This window comes from Leucopleurus acutus (genome assembly GCF_964270905.1).
Source record: "Leucopleurus acutus genome assembly, chromosome: 2".
Taxonomy (NCBI): Eukaryota; Metazoa; Chordata; class Mammalia; order Artiodactyla; family Delphinidae; genus Leucopleurus; species Leucopleurus acutus.
Window position 1 is genome coordinate 184,365,766 of NC_139143.1, and position 18,263 is coordinate 184,384,028.

Below are 18,263 nucleotides of genomic sequence, written 5' to 3' on the forward strand. Positions count from 1 at the left end.
CACCGCCCAGGCGTCCCAAGCCGATGACGTAAATTTCGGGTCTCCCGCTGCATCATGGGGGCTGTAGTTCCGCCAGGCGCCGGTAAGGGCTGGGGTGGGCGGGGCCACGAGCTGTCAAGGGGAAAAGAAACCAAGGGCGTAGATTAGAGGTTCCCGCTCTTTCGTTTGTTGCCCCAGAGCCTGACCCCAAGGACCCTGTCTGCTCTGGAATCCAAGCTTGCGTTTGGTATTTTAGACAAGAGCTCTCAAGAGTAAGACAGGAAGCAAGCCTGGGCCTGCCGCCCTTCAATTGACTTTGAGGAAGTAAGAACAGCAGCAGTCCCTGAGCAGGCTACCTAACATACATCGTTTTGACTTTCACAGCGGTCCCAGTTGGCTCAGAGGGGAGATTACCCCAGCTCACATATGGCATCTTACTAGGCCTCCTTATGTGCCAGGCACTGGGACACCGCAATAAACAGACTCCTGATGGCCTCAACAGCAGCAGGGAAGGCTCCAAGCCTGCGCTCTCAGGTATGGTACCCCCCCCCACCCCCAGCCATGTGTGCTACGAGCTCCTGAAATGTGGCCAGTGCAAACTGAGATGTGTAAGACTCGGTAAGAAAAGGAATGTAAACAATCTCATTGATATTTTTGTATTGTAAAATGATAGTATTTTGGATAAATTGGGTTAAAAAATATATATTACTAAAATGAATTTCACCTGTCCATTTTACTGTTTAAAATGTGGCTACTAAAAAATCTAAAATTACATAAGTGGCTCGCTGTGATATTGTGGTTTATAATAAGAACTATGTATTTGGTCTTTGTCTACTGTGCCTGGCAGAGCTCCTAAAGCCCTGGTAATTACCTATATAAGAGCCATAGGGGCATCTTTTGTCATAATATTTAGTTTTGTCCTCAGTTTCTGAAACAGCTTCAGAGCTATTCAAATAAAGGCGAAATGAGTGTCTTTTTGTTATTCACACCTTTCAACCACACCTGAGTTTGTGTTAATGAGACAACTTTTGGAAAACTCCTAAAGATGGGGGCTGGTTGCCAGGGGAACCCAACCACGTGATTAGAGGATTGCAACTTTCAGCCTCACCACCCCTCTCAACCTCCTGAGAGAGGAGTTGGAGATTGACTTGATCACTAATGGCCGATGATTTAATCAACCATGCCTATATTCTCAGTGAAAGAAAGGTTCTTGTCCATGGCAGAAAGAATTCAGAGATGAGACAGGGAGGTCAAGAAAGTAAAGTGAGTATTTATTTAAGCAAAAGTACTCTCTCAAAGGGAGAGCGGGCAGACAGGTGAGTAGCTGCCCCGAGTTTTCTTGGCAAGTCGGTTATGTGGGGCGGAATATTCATTGCAGAAGGAAGGCTTGGGGGTCGTGTTCCCTGATTTTCATTCCAGCTCCACCTTCCCGAGGGGAGGAGGGATTTTTGTCCTTATTTAACCCTTGATTGGAAGTGTCGTGGCGCCAGTGTATGATGGGTATTTCTTATCTGCAAGGCTAATTTTTATTGTAATGAGAGCATAATGAGCAAAAGGTTACATCTGGACACCGGAGATTCCCACCTTTTCCCACCTTTCTTTGTCTGCCACCCCAGGATATGTGCTTTCCTGTCAGTCTGGAGGTTCCTGCTTTTCTCTGTCTGCCTGTGGACCCCAAGATACATGGTTTCCTGCCATCTGGCCTGTGCTCCCCTTTCTCTGCTCACATCTAGCTACCTGCCTGTTTTTTTGGTGTATTTTTTTTAAAATAATTAATTAATTAATTTTATTTTTGGCTGCGTTGGGTCTTCGTTGCTGCGTGTGGGCTTTCGCTAGTTGTGGCCAGCAGGAACTACTCTTCGTTGCGGTGCGTGGGCTTCTATTGCAGTGGCTTCTCTTATTGTGGAGCACGGGCTCTAGGGGCATGGGCTTCAGTAGTTGTGGTGCTTGGGCTCAGTTGCTCCGTGGCATGCGGGATCTTCCCAGACCAGGGCTCAAGCCCACGTCCCCTGCATTGGCAGGCAGATTCTTAACCACTGCACCACCAGGGAAGCCCTACCTGCCTGTTTTAACACCTATGTAATGAAGTCCTCATAAAAAGCCCTGAACTATGGTCCAGAGAGCTTCCAGGCTGGTAAACAAGTGGAGGTGCTGGGAGGGTGGCGTGCCCAGAAAGAGCATGGCAGGCTTCCCTGGTGGTGCAGTGGTTAAGAATCTGCCTGCCAGTGCAAGCGACATGGGTTCGAGCCCTGGTCCGGGAAGATCCCACATGCCGCGGAGCAGCTAAGCCCGTGTGCCACAACTACTGAGCCTGCGCTCCAGAGCCCACGAGCCACAACTACTGAGCCCACGTGCCACAACTACTGAAGCCCGCACGCCTAGAGCCCGTGCTCCGCAACAAGAGAAGCCACTGCAATGAGAAGCCTGAGCACCACCACGAAGAGTAGCCCCTGCTCGCTGCAACTAGAGAAAGCCCACATGCAGCAACAAAGACCCAATGCAGCCAAAAATAAATAAATAAGTTTATAAAAAAAGAAAAGAAAGAGCATGGAAACTCCTCACTCCTTCCCACATGCCTTGTCCTCTGCATCTCTTCCATCTAGCTGTTCCTAAGTGGTATCCCTTTATAATAAACTAGTAATCTAGTAAGTAAACTGTTTCCCTGAGTTCTCTGAGCCACTCTAGTAAATTAATCAAACTTCAGGAGGGGCTCATGGGAATCTGAAATTTATAAATGGTTCATCAGAAGCACAGGTGACAACCTGGACTTGCAATTGGCATTTGAAGTGGGGACGGTCTTGTGGGACTGAGCCCTTAACCTATGGGATCTGATGCTATCCCCAAGACAGCCTTTCTGTTTTCACTCAGAATTGGAGGACTGCTTGGTGTGGGAAAAACCCAGACACATTTGGTGACCAGAAGTGTCATTAAGTGGAGTATCGTGTGGAGTATAAGGAAAAACAATAGAGTTTTTCCTCTACACTAGGATTTATGGTTCACATTATTCAGTTGTACCTTGGTATCCGCAGGGGATTGGTTCCAGGACCCTCCTGGAACACCAAAATCCTTCAGTGCTCAGGTCCCTTATATAAAATGGCATAGAACAGCTCCTCCACGTCCAAATACGTATTTGGATAAGGAAGGCCAACTTTATTCCTACTGGACTGCACTGCTTTATAACCATGGTAGAATCTTGCCTGCGGACACCTCAAGAAGCAAATCGTTAGCCTCTGGACCAACCAGCTTATCAGTTCCCAGTGAGGTTGGTCAGAGGTAGCTGTCCCGCCCTTTCTGTGCTAAGAGAGTTAGTAGCCTCGCATCCTAAGAGTCAGACCCCAGACTGTGAGGCCACACTCAGACCTTGCCTCAGGGTGTGGCCAGGCCTCTGGATGTGGCACACACGGGGGCCTGTACTTGCTGCCTTGTAGAGCAGCTGTCTGTTTTCCTCCTCTAAGCTCCCTGGCCTCCCTAAGGGGACTGTCAATACTCCAAGGGCACGAAGTGAATTCCATTTCCCTTCTTCAGCAGAATCTTGCCCAAGTTAGGAGGCCTGGAGGTTCTCCCCCTCAAACATCTGTCCTGTCCGTTCCCTCCTGCGAGCTCTGGCCTAGGCGCTGGCCACTTGCCTGGGCTGCTGCAGGAGCCTTGGAATCCATCCCCAGCCTCTAGTATGACCGTCCACCCAGCACCCTGCTTTCTCTCCGAAGCACTGCCTCAAGCCGTGAGGCCTCCAGTAACAAGGCTCCCCTCGCTTGGCTGGTCGTGTGATCGCGGGGCTGCAGGGCAGGGGTGCGGTGCACTCACAGGACATCTTTTCCACATCACCTATTTCTATTTTGATGAACTTTTCCACAGTGGACATGAATTGCATTTATAACCAGAAAAAGGTTAACAATGAAAAACAACCCTAACACACACACACACACACACACACACACACACACACACACACACGTATAGCACAGACCATCTCAGAAAGGACACCCAAGAAACTGATTAGGCATGGTCACTTCTGGGGAGAACTGGGAAGCCAGGGGTGAGAGATGGGAAAGAGATTAAGATTTGCACTGTTTGAATTCACCACGTTGTTTTTTTTTGCGGTACGCGGGCCTCTCACAGTTATGGCCTCTCCCGTTGCGGAGCACAGGCTCCGGACGCGCAGGCTCAGCAGCCATGGCTCACGGGCCCAGCTGCTCCGCGGCATGTGGGATCTTCCCGGACCGGGGCACGAACCCGTGTCCCCTGCATCGGCAGGCGGACTCTCAACCACTGCGCCACCAGGGAGGCCCCACCATGGGTTTTTTTTGTTGTTTTTTTTGTTTGTTTGTTTGTTTTACCGGTACACGGGCCTCTCACTGTTGTGGCCTCTCCCGTTGTGGAGCACAGGCTCCGGACGCACAGGCTCAGCGGCCATGGCTCACGGGCCTAGCTGCTCCGCGGCATATGGGATCTTCCCGGACCGGGGCACAAACCCGTGTCCCCTGCATCAGCAGGCGGACTCTCAACCACTGCGCCACCAGGGAAGCCCGTCATCATGGGTTTTTTAAACACAAATCTTATCTTTAGAGGGGAGGGATAAATTAGGGATTTGGGATTAACACGTACACAACTACTGTAAATAAAATAGATAAGCAACAAAGACCTAATGTATAGCACAGGGAACTATATTCAATATCTTGTAGTAACCTATAATGGAAAAGAATATACATATAACTGAATCACTTTGCTATATACCTGAAACATTGTAAATCAATTATACTTCAATTTTTAAAATTTTTTTTTAAAAACTTATCTTCAGTATATATATGCAAACCCCCTGAATGACTCCAATTAAATTAAGTCCAAGTCTCCTTAGCCGGGGAAAATGGGTTTTGCAATCTGACCCCCTTCACCCCACCCACACGAGCCAACCTGCTTCTCAGATCCCACCTGTGCCTTCCCGGCTCTAGCCCTTGACCTAAAGCGTGTCTCTGCCTATTGGATACCTCCTTCCCCTCCAAGGCCCAGCTTAAATGGCATCTGCTAGCAGGCTTCTCAGCCTCAGCACTACTGATATTTGGGGCTGGGTAATTCTTTGTTGGGGGGCAGGGATGCCTTGCAGGATGTTTAGGAGCGTCCCCGGCCCCTACTCACTAGTGCCAGCAGCATTCCACCCCCCTTCCCAGGGTGTGACAACCCCAAATCCCTTCAGACATTGCCAGATGCCCTTGGGGGCAAAATCACCTCAGGTGAGAAGCATTATTACACACGCTGCTGGTCCCTCCTGTTCCCCACAGCAGTTCTTACAACCATTGTGGCACTTATCACACCCGTCCACACCGGGTCCACAGTGAACTGCATTTGGTTTTTTGTCCTCACCACTGATTACAGGATGCCTGGGGCGGAGGGGGTGGGCAGGGACCAGATTTCTGCTGAAATCATATTCAAATCCCTGTCCTTAGCACTTGTGTGACTTTAGGCCAATCACTTGGCTTCTCCAAGCCTACATTTCCTCATCTATAAAAAGGTGATTCTAGCCCCTACCCCAGAGGACTGCGTGCTGAGCCGGCCTGACATGCACGATGCCCAGCCCAGAGCAGGGATGGATAGAGGTTACTGCTTATTATTAATAAATGCCCTGAAGTGTTATTGGTGCTACAAATCTGCCCAGGGTATGGTGGGGCAGAAGTTCACTGTTCCCTGACATTCATGTTTGCAAGAAGGGTGGTCAGCGAAGGCTTCGGAGGAGGGTGACACCAGATTCAGATCTTAAGAGATGACACAGTGTGCCCCAGGTAGCAGTGCCTGGCTTATACGGAGGATTTATGGAATATACAAAGGACATAGAGATCACATGTGACTGAGTGTGGGAAACACAAGTCACCCAATCTGCCTGACCCAATATGCCAAGTCACCCACGGCCGGCCTTCCTTGCCAATCGTGAGCTGTTAAAGTTTCTCCCTGCAGACACCCACCCACCCCAGCATCTCCCACTCAGTGGTTTGAATGACCTTTAGTAGAAACTCTCCTGTTTCTGTCTGTCCCTCTCTCTGGAGGCATTCAGGACAGGGTGACGCAGTGCAGTGTCTGGACATACCACTCCCTGCTCTGCGCCCCCAGAAAAGGTCAAGTAGAGGATGGAGCTGTGGCATCCGTGCATTTCCTGTCTCCCGGGAGGTTTTCTGAGTCACCGTCTCCAAGGGACAGAGTTTTGCTCTCATGATAGGAGCCAGGGAGGATGGGGCTTCAGCAGTCCCACGGTCAGGGTGGGGACGTGAGTCTGATCCAGGTCTCGGGTGTCAACCCTGAAGCTTGAAGCAGAAGTCCTCGGGGCTGCGGCTCTGCCGGGGAGAAGCTCTGGGGCGTGGCTTCTCACCCCGAGAGTCTCTCTGGGCAGCTGGGTCAGCCCCTCTTCTGCTCAAGTGTTGCCCCTTGGAAGAAGCAGAGGAAGTAGGACTGGGTTTTTCAGGAAGAGGGATGGGAAAGGACGAGTTGCTACAAAGCAGTGAAAGTGAACAGTTTCTCCCGGGGCTGTGTCCAGAGCACCAGGAAGGTCCCAGCCAAGGAGGTGTGCTCTGCCTCTAGCCTGTGGCCCAGTCTCTCGGATGGCGGCTCCAAGAGCAATGAGAGGTCAGGAGCCTGGAGGCTGGATCTGGTTCCCTGGGACCCCGAGGTCCCAGAGGCTGCTGGGCAGCGGTTGTTGACAAAGAGGAAAAGGTCTGTGGTGGCCGGGCCGGGCCAATTAGGGATCGACGAAGGAGACTGCGATGTAGCGGGTGCCTTTGGTGGTGGGGAGCCCCTCGTGGTAGTGCGTGAGTCGCCCGGGGTGCATGAGAGTCCAGCCCTTCCGTGGAGCTCGGACGGAGCAGTTGTAGCGCAGGAACCGACAGCCTCCGCCCTGGGAGACAGGAGGTGTCAGTTCCCCAACAGGAAGCACCAGTTCCCCAATGGGACGCTGGGCCCTTCCCCTACTACCCCCATTCTCCCATCTGAGCCATCACAGCCAAGGGGTTCTCAGCACAGCCTGCCTGGGGATGCCTTGCAGAGCGACGGCCATGCGCTGCCTAAGGAAGACACTCGGCAAAGAGCAAGGGACCCAGAGCGCTGGCCTTGCAGGGAGGCAGCACTGGGCAGTGCCAACTAACTCTGTGACCAACCTGAACCTCAGTTTCCCCTTCTGGAAAATGGGCATCAGACTGTACAGGGTGGTAAGAATTAAATGAGATGATACAAGTAAGAGCTTAGGGCTCAGTTTCTCAACCTCAGCACTACGGACATTTTGGGCCAGATAATTCTCCCCCGTTTTTTCTTTTTTTTTTAATTGGGATAAACACACATAACATAAACTTTACCATCATAATCATTTTTAAGTGTACAGTGGTATTAAGTACTTTCACACTGCTGTACAGCTCTCACCACCATGGGCCAGATAATTCTTTCTTACGGGGGGTGTCCTGGGCATTCCTGGCCTCTACCCACTAGATGCCAGTAGCACCCCCATAGTTGTGACAACGTCAGGTATTACCAATGTCCCCCCCAGGGAGGGGGGCAACATCATCCCCTATGAGAACCTTGATACATTGTAAACTCTCAAAAAAATGGTAGGTGTTTTTATGGGTGTCCTTCACAGTGCCTGCCCGGGACCGAGTCCCAAAAAGCTCTTAGAAAATAGTAGCTTAAGGAGTCAATGAATGAATGAATGGCTGGCTCCCTAGTTGATCACACCTAGAGGCCTTCCCTGGGGCCCTGAGGCCCTCAACTGCTCCTTCGAAACCCTCACGTCTTCCTGGTTTCCTCAGCCCTCCCCTCTGGCCTCTGGCTTGTGCCCCGCACCTGCACTAACTCTGTCCTGTCATTCCCAAAGCTGCACCTTACTTTCAAGAATGATGAAAACCCTAAGCTTTTGATTACTAATAGCTATCATTCCTTGAGTACTCATTATGGGTCCATGTAAGCAATTACCTGGATGAACTCATTTAATTCTCACCATTCTATGGGGGCCCCTCTAGGTTTTCCCATCTAAGACGTGAGGAAACTGAGATGCTAAGAAACGTGCCTGGTTATATGTTACAGAGAGCTGGTGAGGGGAGAGGCAGGACCCAGGTCCAGGCAGCCTGGTCCTGGTCCTCCTGTGCCGCTGCTCTATTATGTCTAAAGCCTTCTTCCTCCCACCGAATTGTGCTCTGAACCCACCCCTTCCAAGAAGCCGTCCCCATGGACCTGGAATCCTGTCTCTCGGGTTCCCTGGCACCGGCATACCCTGGGCCCCTCTGCCCGACCACGCTGTGAGTACTCCCCAGCCAGCCCTCCCCCCGGCCCGCCCTCACCTCGTAATCCACCCCAGCCCGGTTCAGGGCAATGTTAATGGTGAAGGTGGAGGCGTCATGGTGTGGCATCAGGGAGGGCTGCTCATCAGGCTTGTAGCGGACAACAAAGGCCAGGTCGAACTGGGCCTGCGTCGAGGAAGCGGGACAAGAGAAGTGGAGTTAGAGAGAGGCCCCCGAAGGCCGGGAAAGGCAGGGGTGCATAGACGGGACCCCTCATCCAATCGCTGGAACGTTAGCCGGGAGAGCAGTCTGTTTATGCTGTGTTCTCCAGTGCGTGGCACAGAAAAGGTTCTCAGTTAAAATGTGGGGAGGAAGGGAAGGAAAAGAAGGAAAGGGAAGGAAGGGGAGGACATGGAGGAAAGGAGGGAAGAGAGGGAGAAAGGATGGAGAGGACAGGAGGGGAGAAAAAGAAGGGAGGAAATGAACTTAATCCTCACGACCCGTCCTGGCTAGTGATTCCTTGAGGGTGAGGCCCAGGCACACTCAAAGCAGGTATTTGGAGAAAACCATTTAAAGAGGAGGTGACTGAGAGAAGGAGTGCAGAAGCCAAAGAGACAGTCAGAAGACACCCGACGGAGGAGCTGAAGGAATGGGCACGCTGGCCAGCTAACTGGGGGCTTGTTTGGTGGGCTAGCATAGGAGTCACTGAGGCAGGATTTAAGTACACAGGGAAAGATGCAAAGGAGTGAGTCAGAGGCTAGAGGCCCAGGGGCCTTCCATTACCCTAGATGCCTCCCAGGGCCCCGCCTCACACCTGATGGGAGGAGACTTCACTCCTGGAGACCAAATATCCCATCACTTCTCCCCCGAGCCAGGAACACCCTCCTCCCCACAAGCCCCAGCCACTCCACCCCAAGCCCTCATCCTGGCTGCACCCCAGGCACGCCCACCCTGGTGTAGTAGCCTGGGTAGAGCTTCTCCGTCATGGGGGCGATGTACTCCACCAGGAACTTGTGCCACTCCCGCTCAAAGTTGATCTGGTTCATGTGGATGTCTATGGTCGGCACGTTTTCGTAGCCACCCTGGATGCGGTTGTCCTGGAAGTGACCAAGGAGAGTGTGGTAAGCAGAACTCTAAGATGGGCCCCCTGCCACCCCGCTGGAATTCCAGCCCCCTGGTGTACAGGCTCTGCCTAATCCCCTCCCTTTGACCCGTGAACCCGATGGGATAAGGTTAGGTTACAGGACCAAAGTGAAGGGGATGAGCAGATGTAATTAATGTAAGCAGTCTATTGACTTTGGGTTAATCAAAAAGGCACTCATCCTGGGTGGGCCCTTCAAGGAGGATCTTGAAGAGGGAGACTCTGTGTCCTGCTGGCCTGGAAGAAGCAAGCTGCCTGAAATTCTACAGCTGCAAAGAAATGAGTTCTGCCACATGAGCTTGGAAAAGGACCCCAGGCCTCAGATGAGACCCCAATCCCGGCTGATACCATGACTGCAGCCTTGTGAGGCCCTGAGCCGGACTCCCGACCCACGGAAACTGGGAGATAATAAATGGGTGTTGTTTTAAGCTGATAAACTTGGTGATTTGTTACACAGCACAGGAAACCAATGCAGAAGGCCACAGGTTAGCTGGGGCACTAGCATCCCAGGGCTGGCCCGGTCAGTGGAGCACAGGGTTCACCAGACCTCACACACGGGCTACGTGAGTTACGGGCTTCTGCAGATGAGCTCTGCCACCAAGCATGTAGATTAGGCAGTAACCAGAACCACTGCTTAGTCAAGCTGCCAGCCCAAAGGTTAGCTGGTCTCTGAGGCCCAGAGGCCCAGGGGCTCATGTGCCTTTAAAAATGGTTCCTGAACTTTCCAATATGGGCGCAGGTATGAATCCCTCCTTCAGGGAGTGCACAGCCTGTCACATCCGCCATGCCCCTTGCTTCTGCTGTCTGGTGAACTTGGCACTGCTGTCGCTTCCTAATTCTTCTGCGTCCCACACTTGCTCATTCCTCCCCCATCTCCATCCACGCCTCATCTGGGGAAGGAAGCTACATCATTCTAATGAGAAACCAGGAACTGGAAAACCTGCCATTTAAGCTTCAGGTAGCTCAAAGTCACCCAGCGGCAGTGGCAGCTTGAGGACCAACACCCCATCCCATTTCTCAATCCCTCTACTCCTCAGTACCTGCAGGCCCCCCTGCCAGTGCCCCCATCTCCAAGAGTCCCAGAGAGCTTGGCTGGCTTGCCAGGAAAAGAGCCCAGAGGGCAGGCATGGCGGGAGGGGCGGCCCCCATCAGCCGCGGTCCAGGCGCCTGGGACCCCTACCTTGTTATCTCCCAGAGACCACTGGCCATAGTGCTCCATTTCTCCCACCAGCTCATCACAGGCCGTCTCCGTGAAGATGGGGAACCAGTAGACGTCTGGGCAAGGCTGGGGAGGGCGGGGACTCGGTCACAGGGTCCAGAGTGGCATCACCGCATTCTCCCCCTGCCCCCATGGCCCTCTGCAGAACCCACCGCAGGCAAGGCCCATCATTTGGTCTATGCCCGGTCCCACACACTCCAGCCTGTGGGCCCTCCATGTCCCCACCAGCGGCCCCAGGGAGCAGGGGCTCAGTGAGCTGCTGAAGGGAGAAGGAAGCAGAGCTCAGAGCTGGCCCTTCTCAGCCAGGAGCAGCCAGGGCCAGGAAAGGGATGTGCGTATCCCCAGTGCCCTCAGGGAGCAGAGGCCCGCAGGCTCCGGGAGAAGCAGAGAAGCATTCGTTTCTCATCCTAGGCCCACGGTCCACAGTTGAGACCACATTTGGGGATATTTTCTTCTTTCTTGTTCAGGCCAGGGAGGAAGCGTCAGGCACCCCCAGGCCCCTGCAGACTCCAGTTGGAAAGTGCCCGCAAGAGGAGGGGGCCCATCCCACTGTCCATTCCCTCACCCCAGGCAGTGCCAGAGCATAGAAAGGTGCCTTCTCCCCGCCCAGGCCAGCCAGCTTTGTTCCTCTGCTGTCTGTCCCCCTCCCTGCAGCAGGTGCCGGATCCAGCAGCTTTGTTCCCAAGCGGCCTCCAGTCCTTACCATCTCCACCATCTTCCCTGCCAGGGCCTTGGTGTAGTTCTCGTGGATGTACTTCTCCTTCCAGTCCTGTGGGGAGTGGGAGAGGTGGGGTGCTCGGGCCTGCCTGGGCCAGCTCGGGCTCACCCCTCATTCTACCGCATGCGCTGCTCCAAGATGGAGTTCTGCCCCGCAAGCCCCCTGGGGGGGGAGCGAGGGGGGGAGCCGGTATGTGCCTGTGCCACTGGGTCATGTGAGCTGATGGGCCCACAAGTGTGCCTGCAGGAAGGGGTGTCTGCATGTGCGTGTACACGTGTGTGTGTGTGTGTACAGGTCTGCCTGCAGGTATGTACATGTGCCCACATCAGCCACAAGCTTGCAACGTCTAGGGATGCTGTCATCACAACACCCTCAGAGGTGAGACAGGCTGGGACAGTACACCCATTTTAGAGCTAAGATAACCGAGGCCCCAAAGGTGGAGAGGCTCAACAGTCACAGCTGATGGACCACAAACCTCGGCCTCTGACTCCTGGTCCCTCCTCCACCAGACGGCGCTGCCTCTGGAGATATTCTCCTCTCCCCACTGAAATCCTGCCCAACAAGCCCCTGGGGCAGAGGGAGGCGGCGGGGGTGGGGGTGGCTTGGGGTCCCAGCCAAGGTCAGGCTGTGAGAGGGAGGCTCCTCAGGCCACAGGATCACTGGGGTCTCCTCCGCTCCCACCCCTGCCCACCCATGAAGGGCCTCACCTCGGGGTTGCTGAACACCTCCCAGAGGTCGTTATGGAGGTGGGTGGTTTGGTAGCTGTCCAGGGACAGCAGGTGGCCGAAGGCGTGCCGGTTGGTCAGGAACAGGAACACATCCTGGGGAGAACGGGCCGGATGGAAGAGACCCTCCCTCTCCCCTGCACGCCCCCAGGGGTGGGGTGGGGGGCACGACTGCAGCCTCCTCTGCCCACCGAATTTGAGTTCACCTCATCTTCCCAGTGCCTGGATGAGGCCTGACACTGGGGATGCAATCAAGGAAGACTTCCTGGAGGACTGAACAGGAATGAAAGAATGAATGTGCAAAAGAAAAGGATGGTGTTCTGATCCTGGAGTTAGTTGTGGGCACAGGGGAAACATTACCCTGCCGTTATAGTCTTTAAAATAACGACAAAATAATATTGGGTGGGGCACGGGGATAGGGTAAGGGCATCTCGGGCACATTACTTGGAGTAAAGGTGGAAAGTTTTAGGTAGAAAGTTTTCTTTAGGCTCTGTCGAAAATGTAAATAAAAGAGGTGGTGTGAAAACAGGTGGTGTGAAAAAAATGATCCTGCAGATCCCGAGGACCAGCCCTCATGCCCGGGGCCCCAAGTGCCCCCACCAGGGCCTGGCAGCCTTGAAGCAGCCCTGCTGGGATCTCAGAAGCTGCAGGACCTATGGTGACAAGGTGGCCCATCTTCCCTGTCAACAGGGCCTCTTCTGACTGCCCAGCCCGGGCTAACCTGCTGCCGGATATTGGCACAGAAGGCCATGTCCGGGTCCAGCTTGCTGTGGTGGAATAGGTCCATCTCCTGCAGCTCAGCCCGCAGGGCACTGCCCTTGATCAGGTAGATGTTTGAGATGTAGGGCACGTTCCAGACGCCGCTAAAGGAAAGAAAGGAAGATGGAGGGGGCCACAGGCGATGGCGAGGGGTCATAGTCTGGGGGTCAGGGGGAGGAGGAAAGGGGCAGTCACAGGCTGGGAGGGCACGATGGTGGTGATTTGATTCCCCTACCCTGGGCACATGGGCCCAGGATAACAATCAGAAAGTCCTTCTGTGTGTCTGACTGCAGGCTTCCTTTCTTCAGTTAAACAGGAATTTGAGAGCAACAGGACAGGAATACTGGGGAGGGAAACAGATGAGGGTGCCCCCGTCCTGCAGGTACTCACACACGCCGCCCCTGCACAATGTCCACGTAGTCCTCGGAGCGGGCGTAGTAGCCATCTGCACTCAGGGCCCCCCAGAAGTTCGACCACAGCCTCCCGTGGCGGGTCATCAACGGGGCGATGACATTCCTGGGGAAGGAAGCACCTCAGAGGGAGTCCCTCTGCCACGGGGAGGTTGGGGCAGACCCAGGTATGGGGAAGGGGAGGAAGAGTGCCTTCACCCTGCAAGCACCTCCCTAGAGTAGGGCCTGGAGCTGGGTCTGGCCCATCTGGTGCCAGCTCCCTCCCACAGGGCAGCCAGGAAAGGCTGGGGGGGGGGGGTTGGGGGGATGGGAGCGGGGAGGGGGGGTGAGGCTGGGGCTTGTGGCCGGGAGGTGGGGAACGTCCTAGACCAAGGTAGCCAGGCTGGGAAAAGCCTGGGGTCATAGGTGAGGCCAAGGCGGGGGAGGAGGAGAAAGACAGGGGAGGGGCTCCCACCCCAGGCCCAGGCCCAGGCCCAGGCCCAGGCCCAGGGACATCGTGAGCCCTGGCTCTGAGGGCCTGCTTTTCCAGCAGGCACAGTCCACCCAAGCCTCACTTGTTCTGTTCGATTAGCAGCTGCAGGGTTTTGGGCTCGGTCAGGGCCACATCGGCATCTATGCTGAAGTAGTAGGTGCAGCCACGGTCCTGCCGGCACAAGTCCCTGCAGGGAGGGGGACACAGGGTCAGCGGGGACAGGGTTCTGGCGCCAGCCTCCCCACCCAGGATCCCAGAGCTACCCCCAGGCTGCAGTCCCCAACCATTGCCCATATCTACGATCACCAGGTACCAGCCAAGGGTCTTTAGGGAGCTCAGGCCGGCCCTGCTGCAGGTTGGGACCAGCCACCTCCAGGTCCCTCCCAACTCTGAGACCCAACCCCTGGGCTACGGAGCTGTCAAGACAAGGCCCAGAGCCTGGCAAGTGGTGTCTAGTGCCCTGAAAACCTTGCTACTGGCGAGAGCAGGCCCACAGACAGGTGCCTACACTTCCCGGGGCTGTGGGTAAACTGTTTCTGCCTTTCTGGAGGAGAGTTTGACAACTTGTACCCAAAGCCTTAAAAATCTCATACTAAGTAAAGTAAGTCAGACAGAGAAAGACAAATGTGATATCACTTATGCATGGATTCTAAAAAAGTAATACAAACCAACTTATTTACAAAACAGAAATAGACTCACAGACATAGAAAACAAACTTATGGTTACCAAAGGGGAAAGGGGAGGGGGAGAGATAGATTAGGAGTATGGGATTAACAGATACAAACCACTACATATAAAATAAAAAATAAGGATTTACTCTCCAGCACAGAGAACGATATTCGATATCTTATAATAACCTATAATGGAAAGGAATCTGAAGCTGTACGCCTGAAATTAACACAATATTGTAAGTCAACAATAGTTACATAAAAAAAAAAAAATCTATGTTTTTTTTGTTTATCTGGTGCCGGGCTCAGCAAACTACGGGCCACAGTCCAAATCTAGCCCACCGCCTGGTTAGCTCATGAGCTAAGAACGGTTTGTTGTGTTTTTTTAATTTATTTTATTGAAGTATAGTTGATTTACAATGTTGTGTTAATTTCTGCTGTACGGCAAAGTGATTCAGTTATACACATATATACACACACACACACACACACACACACACACACACATTCTTTTTCATATTCTTTTCCATTATGGTTTATTGCAGGATATTGAATATAGTTCCCTGTACTATACAGTAGGACCTTGTTGTTTTTGTTTGTTTGTTTTGCGGTAGGCGGGCCTCTCACTGTTGTGGCCTCTCCCGTTGCGGAGCACAGGCTCCGGACGCGCAGGCTCAGCGGGCATGGCTCACAGGCCCAGCCGCTCCACAGCATGTGGGATCTTCCCGGACCGGGGCACGAACCCGTGTCCCCCGCATCGGCAGGCGGACTCTCAACGACTGCGCCACCAGGGAAGCCGCAGGACCTTGTTGTTTATCCATCTTATAGATAATAGCTTGCATCTGCTAATCCCAAACTCCCAATCCATCCCTCCCCACCCCATACCACAACTCTGTAAGAACAGTTTTACATTTTTAAATGGTTGGGGAAAACAAAAATCAAAAGAAGTCATGTGAAAATCCTATGAAATTCAAATTTCAGTGTTGATAAATAAAATGTTATTGGAGCGCTGCCACGCTCATTCATGCTCCAATAGCCGGGCTGAGTGGTCACGGCTGAGCCCACAAAGCCAATTTACACAGATTTACCAGCTAGTCCTTTATAAAACATTTGCCAGTCTCGGATCTGGACTTTCTAATTCTTTTATAGTCAACACAAATTACTTGTTTGTTTTAATGATAAAGGAAAAAAAATCAGAGATTGTTTCTCTATTGTCAGCATTTATCTACTCTGGGCCTCCAGTCCTTCCTCTTTCTCTCATTTGCTTCCTGAATCCAATTGACAGTGCTCAGCCCCTCCCAGGAGCACCGAGGTTGGCTCAACTATTTCCCCATTTGAGAGATGGGAACACTGAGGCCCAGAGAGGGGCAGGACTTGGTGGAGACCACACAGCCTTCTGAACCTGTCTCCCCGCCTGGTGCTCCTGATACTGCAGCCCCTCTGCCGCGACCCCCAACTCACACGCCCATGTTCCTGGCGTCCGCGTTCGCCACCCGCATCTCGGGGCCCAGCAGTTTCACAGACAGGTACTCGTTGCCATGCTCTGCCAGGAACTGCTCCACCTGAGTCTTATGTTGCTGCTCCTGGGGGTGAGGGGATGGAGGGTGAGGATGAGGCTTCACCCCAGGGACCACGGCACCTTCTGCTACTGCAAGCTGCTCTCCATCATTCCTGGAGCATCCCTGGCCATCAGCTTTCCTATCCCCAGAACTCTGCCCACACCAGACCTTCTGCCTGGAGTGCCCTTCCTGGCCATCCTTGGACCATCCTCCTCTGACCAGGCCAGGCCCACAGGCCTCTTAAGAGCCTCTGTCACCAGGACAGTGCCCCTCACCCCACAAGCCACACACCCATAGTCGCTGATTCTGCTGGGCCAGGGTGTGGCCCAGGGGGGTCTACTTTGCTATAAAATGCTCCAGGCGATCTTCAAAGTGCACTCTGAAAAACAGTTTATACCTGGAGCCCCTGCACCGGGAAGCGGAAGGAGCAGGGTGTTTAGAAACAAACCCAGGATTCAGACAGAAACCCAGCTCTGCTCTGATTCGCTGCATGAACTTGGACAAGTCACTTCACCCGTCTCAGCTTCAGTTTCCTCCTCTGTAAAATGGAAGGGTGATCATGCCTCCCTCACGGGGTCACTGCAAGGACTCAACAAGGCAGAGCACAAAGCAGGTCCTCAAAGACTGCCTGGAACAGTTCTCTTTTTCTATACAAAGTCACAGTTCATGCGTGTGAGGTTTGATGTCTCCAGGGAAGCTGGGAGCCTCCCAAGGGCAGGGCCTACACCGTCGTCCTGTTTCCAGGTGGCACAGTTGAATGAATGTCTGTGACCCACGCAGAGCTGAGCTGAGTGGGGGATCACAGGTCCCTGGGGGTGGGGTGCAGACAGTCAGGGCCGAGAGGTCTCAGAAAGGGGTGGCCCTAGACGGGGCAGCTGAGAAGACTCTAGGGAAGGCAAGGAGCCTAAACAGCAGGTAGAATTTGGAGAGCGTATCTGGCTTCTCTCAGCAAAAGCTGAGAGGTGGGACTTTATCTGGCTGGGAAGGAGAGGCAGGCAAGGGAGGGAGCTAGCCCTGCGAGCCACAAAGTAGCAGGCCTCCAGGCCCTCCCCGATTCCTCAGAAGGTACTCAAAGAATGAAAACCAATTTGACCATCACCAGGTCAAATCAGGAAAGACAGCCTGGACCAGGAAGGGAAACAATGGCAATGACATCAGCTGAGAGCACCTACTATGCAACTTGTTTAACCCTTGCAGCAATTCTACGTGGCCTGCTCTAACATTATCCCTATCTAATAGACCTAAGAGATGAGAAAACTGAAGCCCAGAGAGGTTGAATAACATGCCCAAGGTCACACAGCTAATATAAGCAGTGATGTTGGGGTTCAAACCCGGCCAGTCTGACTCCCGAGTGAACCCAGCGACTGGGGATACAGCCCACTGCCCACTTCCGTTTGGCCCAGACAACCCTCGTTCAGTCACTTCCTCAGAGGTCTCAGGGCGTCTTGTGAGGCTGAGCCCTTGACCCAAGCCACACGGCGACCCCACCAAGTGCCTGCTACTCACATGGCTGTGAATGAAAAGCCGCAGCCGTTTCCGGGGGTAGTGGAGGCGCAGGAGACGCTGGAAGAACAGGGACAGGAACGGCGTGGGCTGTTCGATGAACACGCCAACCAGGACCATGGGCAGAGCTTCATCCTGCATGGGGAGAGGGCGGCACAAGAGTCCGGCGATGTCCAGCCACTGCGCCACCGCTGAGCCCCGAGGATGGCCTGAGGGATCTGGACCACAGGCAGACGCTTGCGGACTTAGCAGGAAAGGGGCCTGGGACGGGGCGCTCCGAGCAGGATGTGCAGATGGCAGAGGCAGGGACTGGCAGGGAAGCAGCAGGAGGCTGTCCCTGCCGGGGACGAGAGCAGGGTGAGCCCAGACTTGGAGCGAGGACAGGTTGACGGCACGCTGTCGGGAGGGCTTGGCTGGCATGGGGTCTGAGGTGGGCCTTAAATGAGGAGTAAGTTTCGTGGGATGGGGAGAAGGCTGCAGGAGTACCCGAAGGGCCAGGCAGAAGAAACCGGAACGTAGGCATCTGGGGGAAGCTGGAGCGTGTAGTTTGAGAAGGTTTCCGGGAGGAGGTGCATCGGTGAGGCGGGGGAGGATGGAACCCCAGACAGGGAGGTGACCCCTTTACCTCCCACCAAAGACAACAGTCTCCAGAATCCACCATCCCCCCCTCCCCGAGGGACGGAACCCCGGGGTCCAGCAGCCTCACCCCGATGCCCTTGAGGCTGCGCAGGCCCTCATCACACACAGCACATCCTGTCTCAAAGGTCCAGAAGCGTGGGATGTAGTTGCCCAGGTAGTTCAGCTGCAGCTGTGGGGAGACGAGGGGTCTGAGAGGAAACAGGCTCAGCCCCCCCCGCCCCCTCC

General features: G+C 53.9%; 1 protein-coding gene across 1 annotated transcript in view; it reads right to left on the minus strand.

Moving 5' to 3' along the window:
• Positions 1-4,025: 4,025 nt before the first annotated feature.
• The window catches only part of PLOD1 (procollagen-lysine,2-oxoglutarate 5-dioxygenase 1), a 28,765-nt gene continuing 14,527 nt past the window's right edge, over positions 4,026-18,263 (minus strand). The window contains exons 8-19 of the mRNA XM_082832759.1: positions 18,106-18,207; positions 17,403-17,534; positions 15,799-15,920; positions 13,752-13,856; positions 13,178-13,303; positions 12,750-12,891; positions 12,011-12,124; positions 11,289-11,354; positions 10,547-10,651; positions 9,176-9,322; positions 8,286-8,411; positions 4,026-6,856 (exon numbers count right to left, since the gene is read on the minus strand). Coding sequence (XP_082688885.1) covers positions 6,701-6,856; positions 8,286-8,411; positions 9,176-9,322; positions 10,547-10,651; positions 11,289-11,354; positions 12,011-12,124; positions 12,750-12,891; positions 13,178-13,303; positions 13,752-13,856; positions 15,799-15,920; positions 17,403-17,534; positions 18,106-18,207 — 1,443 coding nt within the window. The 3' untranslated portion in view covers positions 4,026-6,700. The remainder of the gene's footprint in view (positions 6,857-8,285; positions 8,412-9,175; positions 9,323-10,546; positions 10,652-11,288; positions 11,355-12,010; positions 12,125-12,749; positions 12,892-13,177; positions 13,304-13,751; positions 13,857-15,798; positions 15,921-17,402; positions 17,535-18,105; positions 18,208-18,263) is intronic.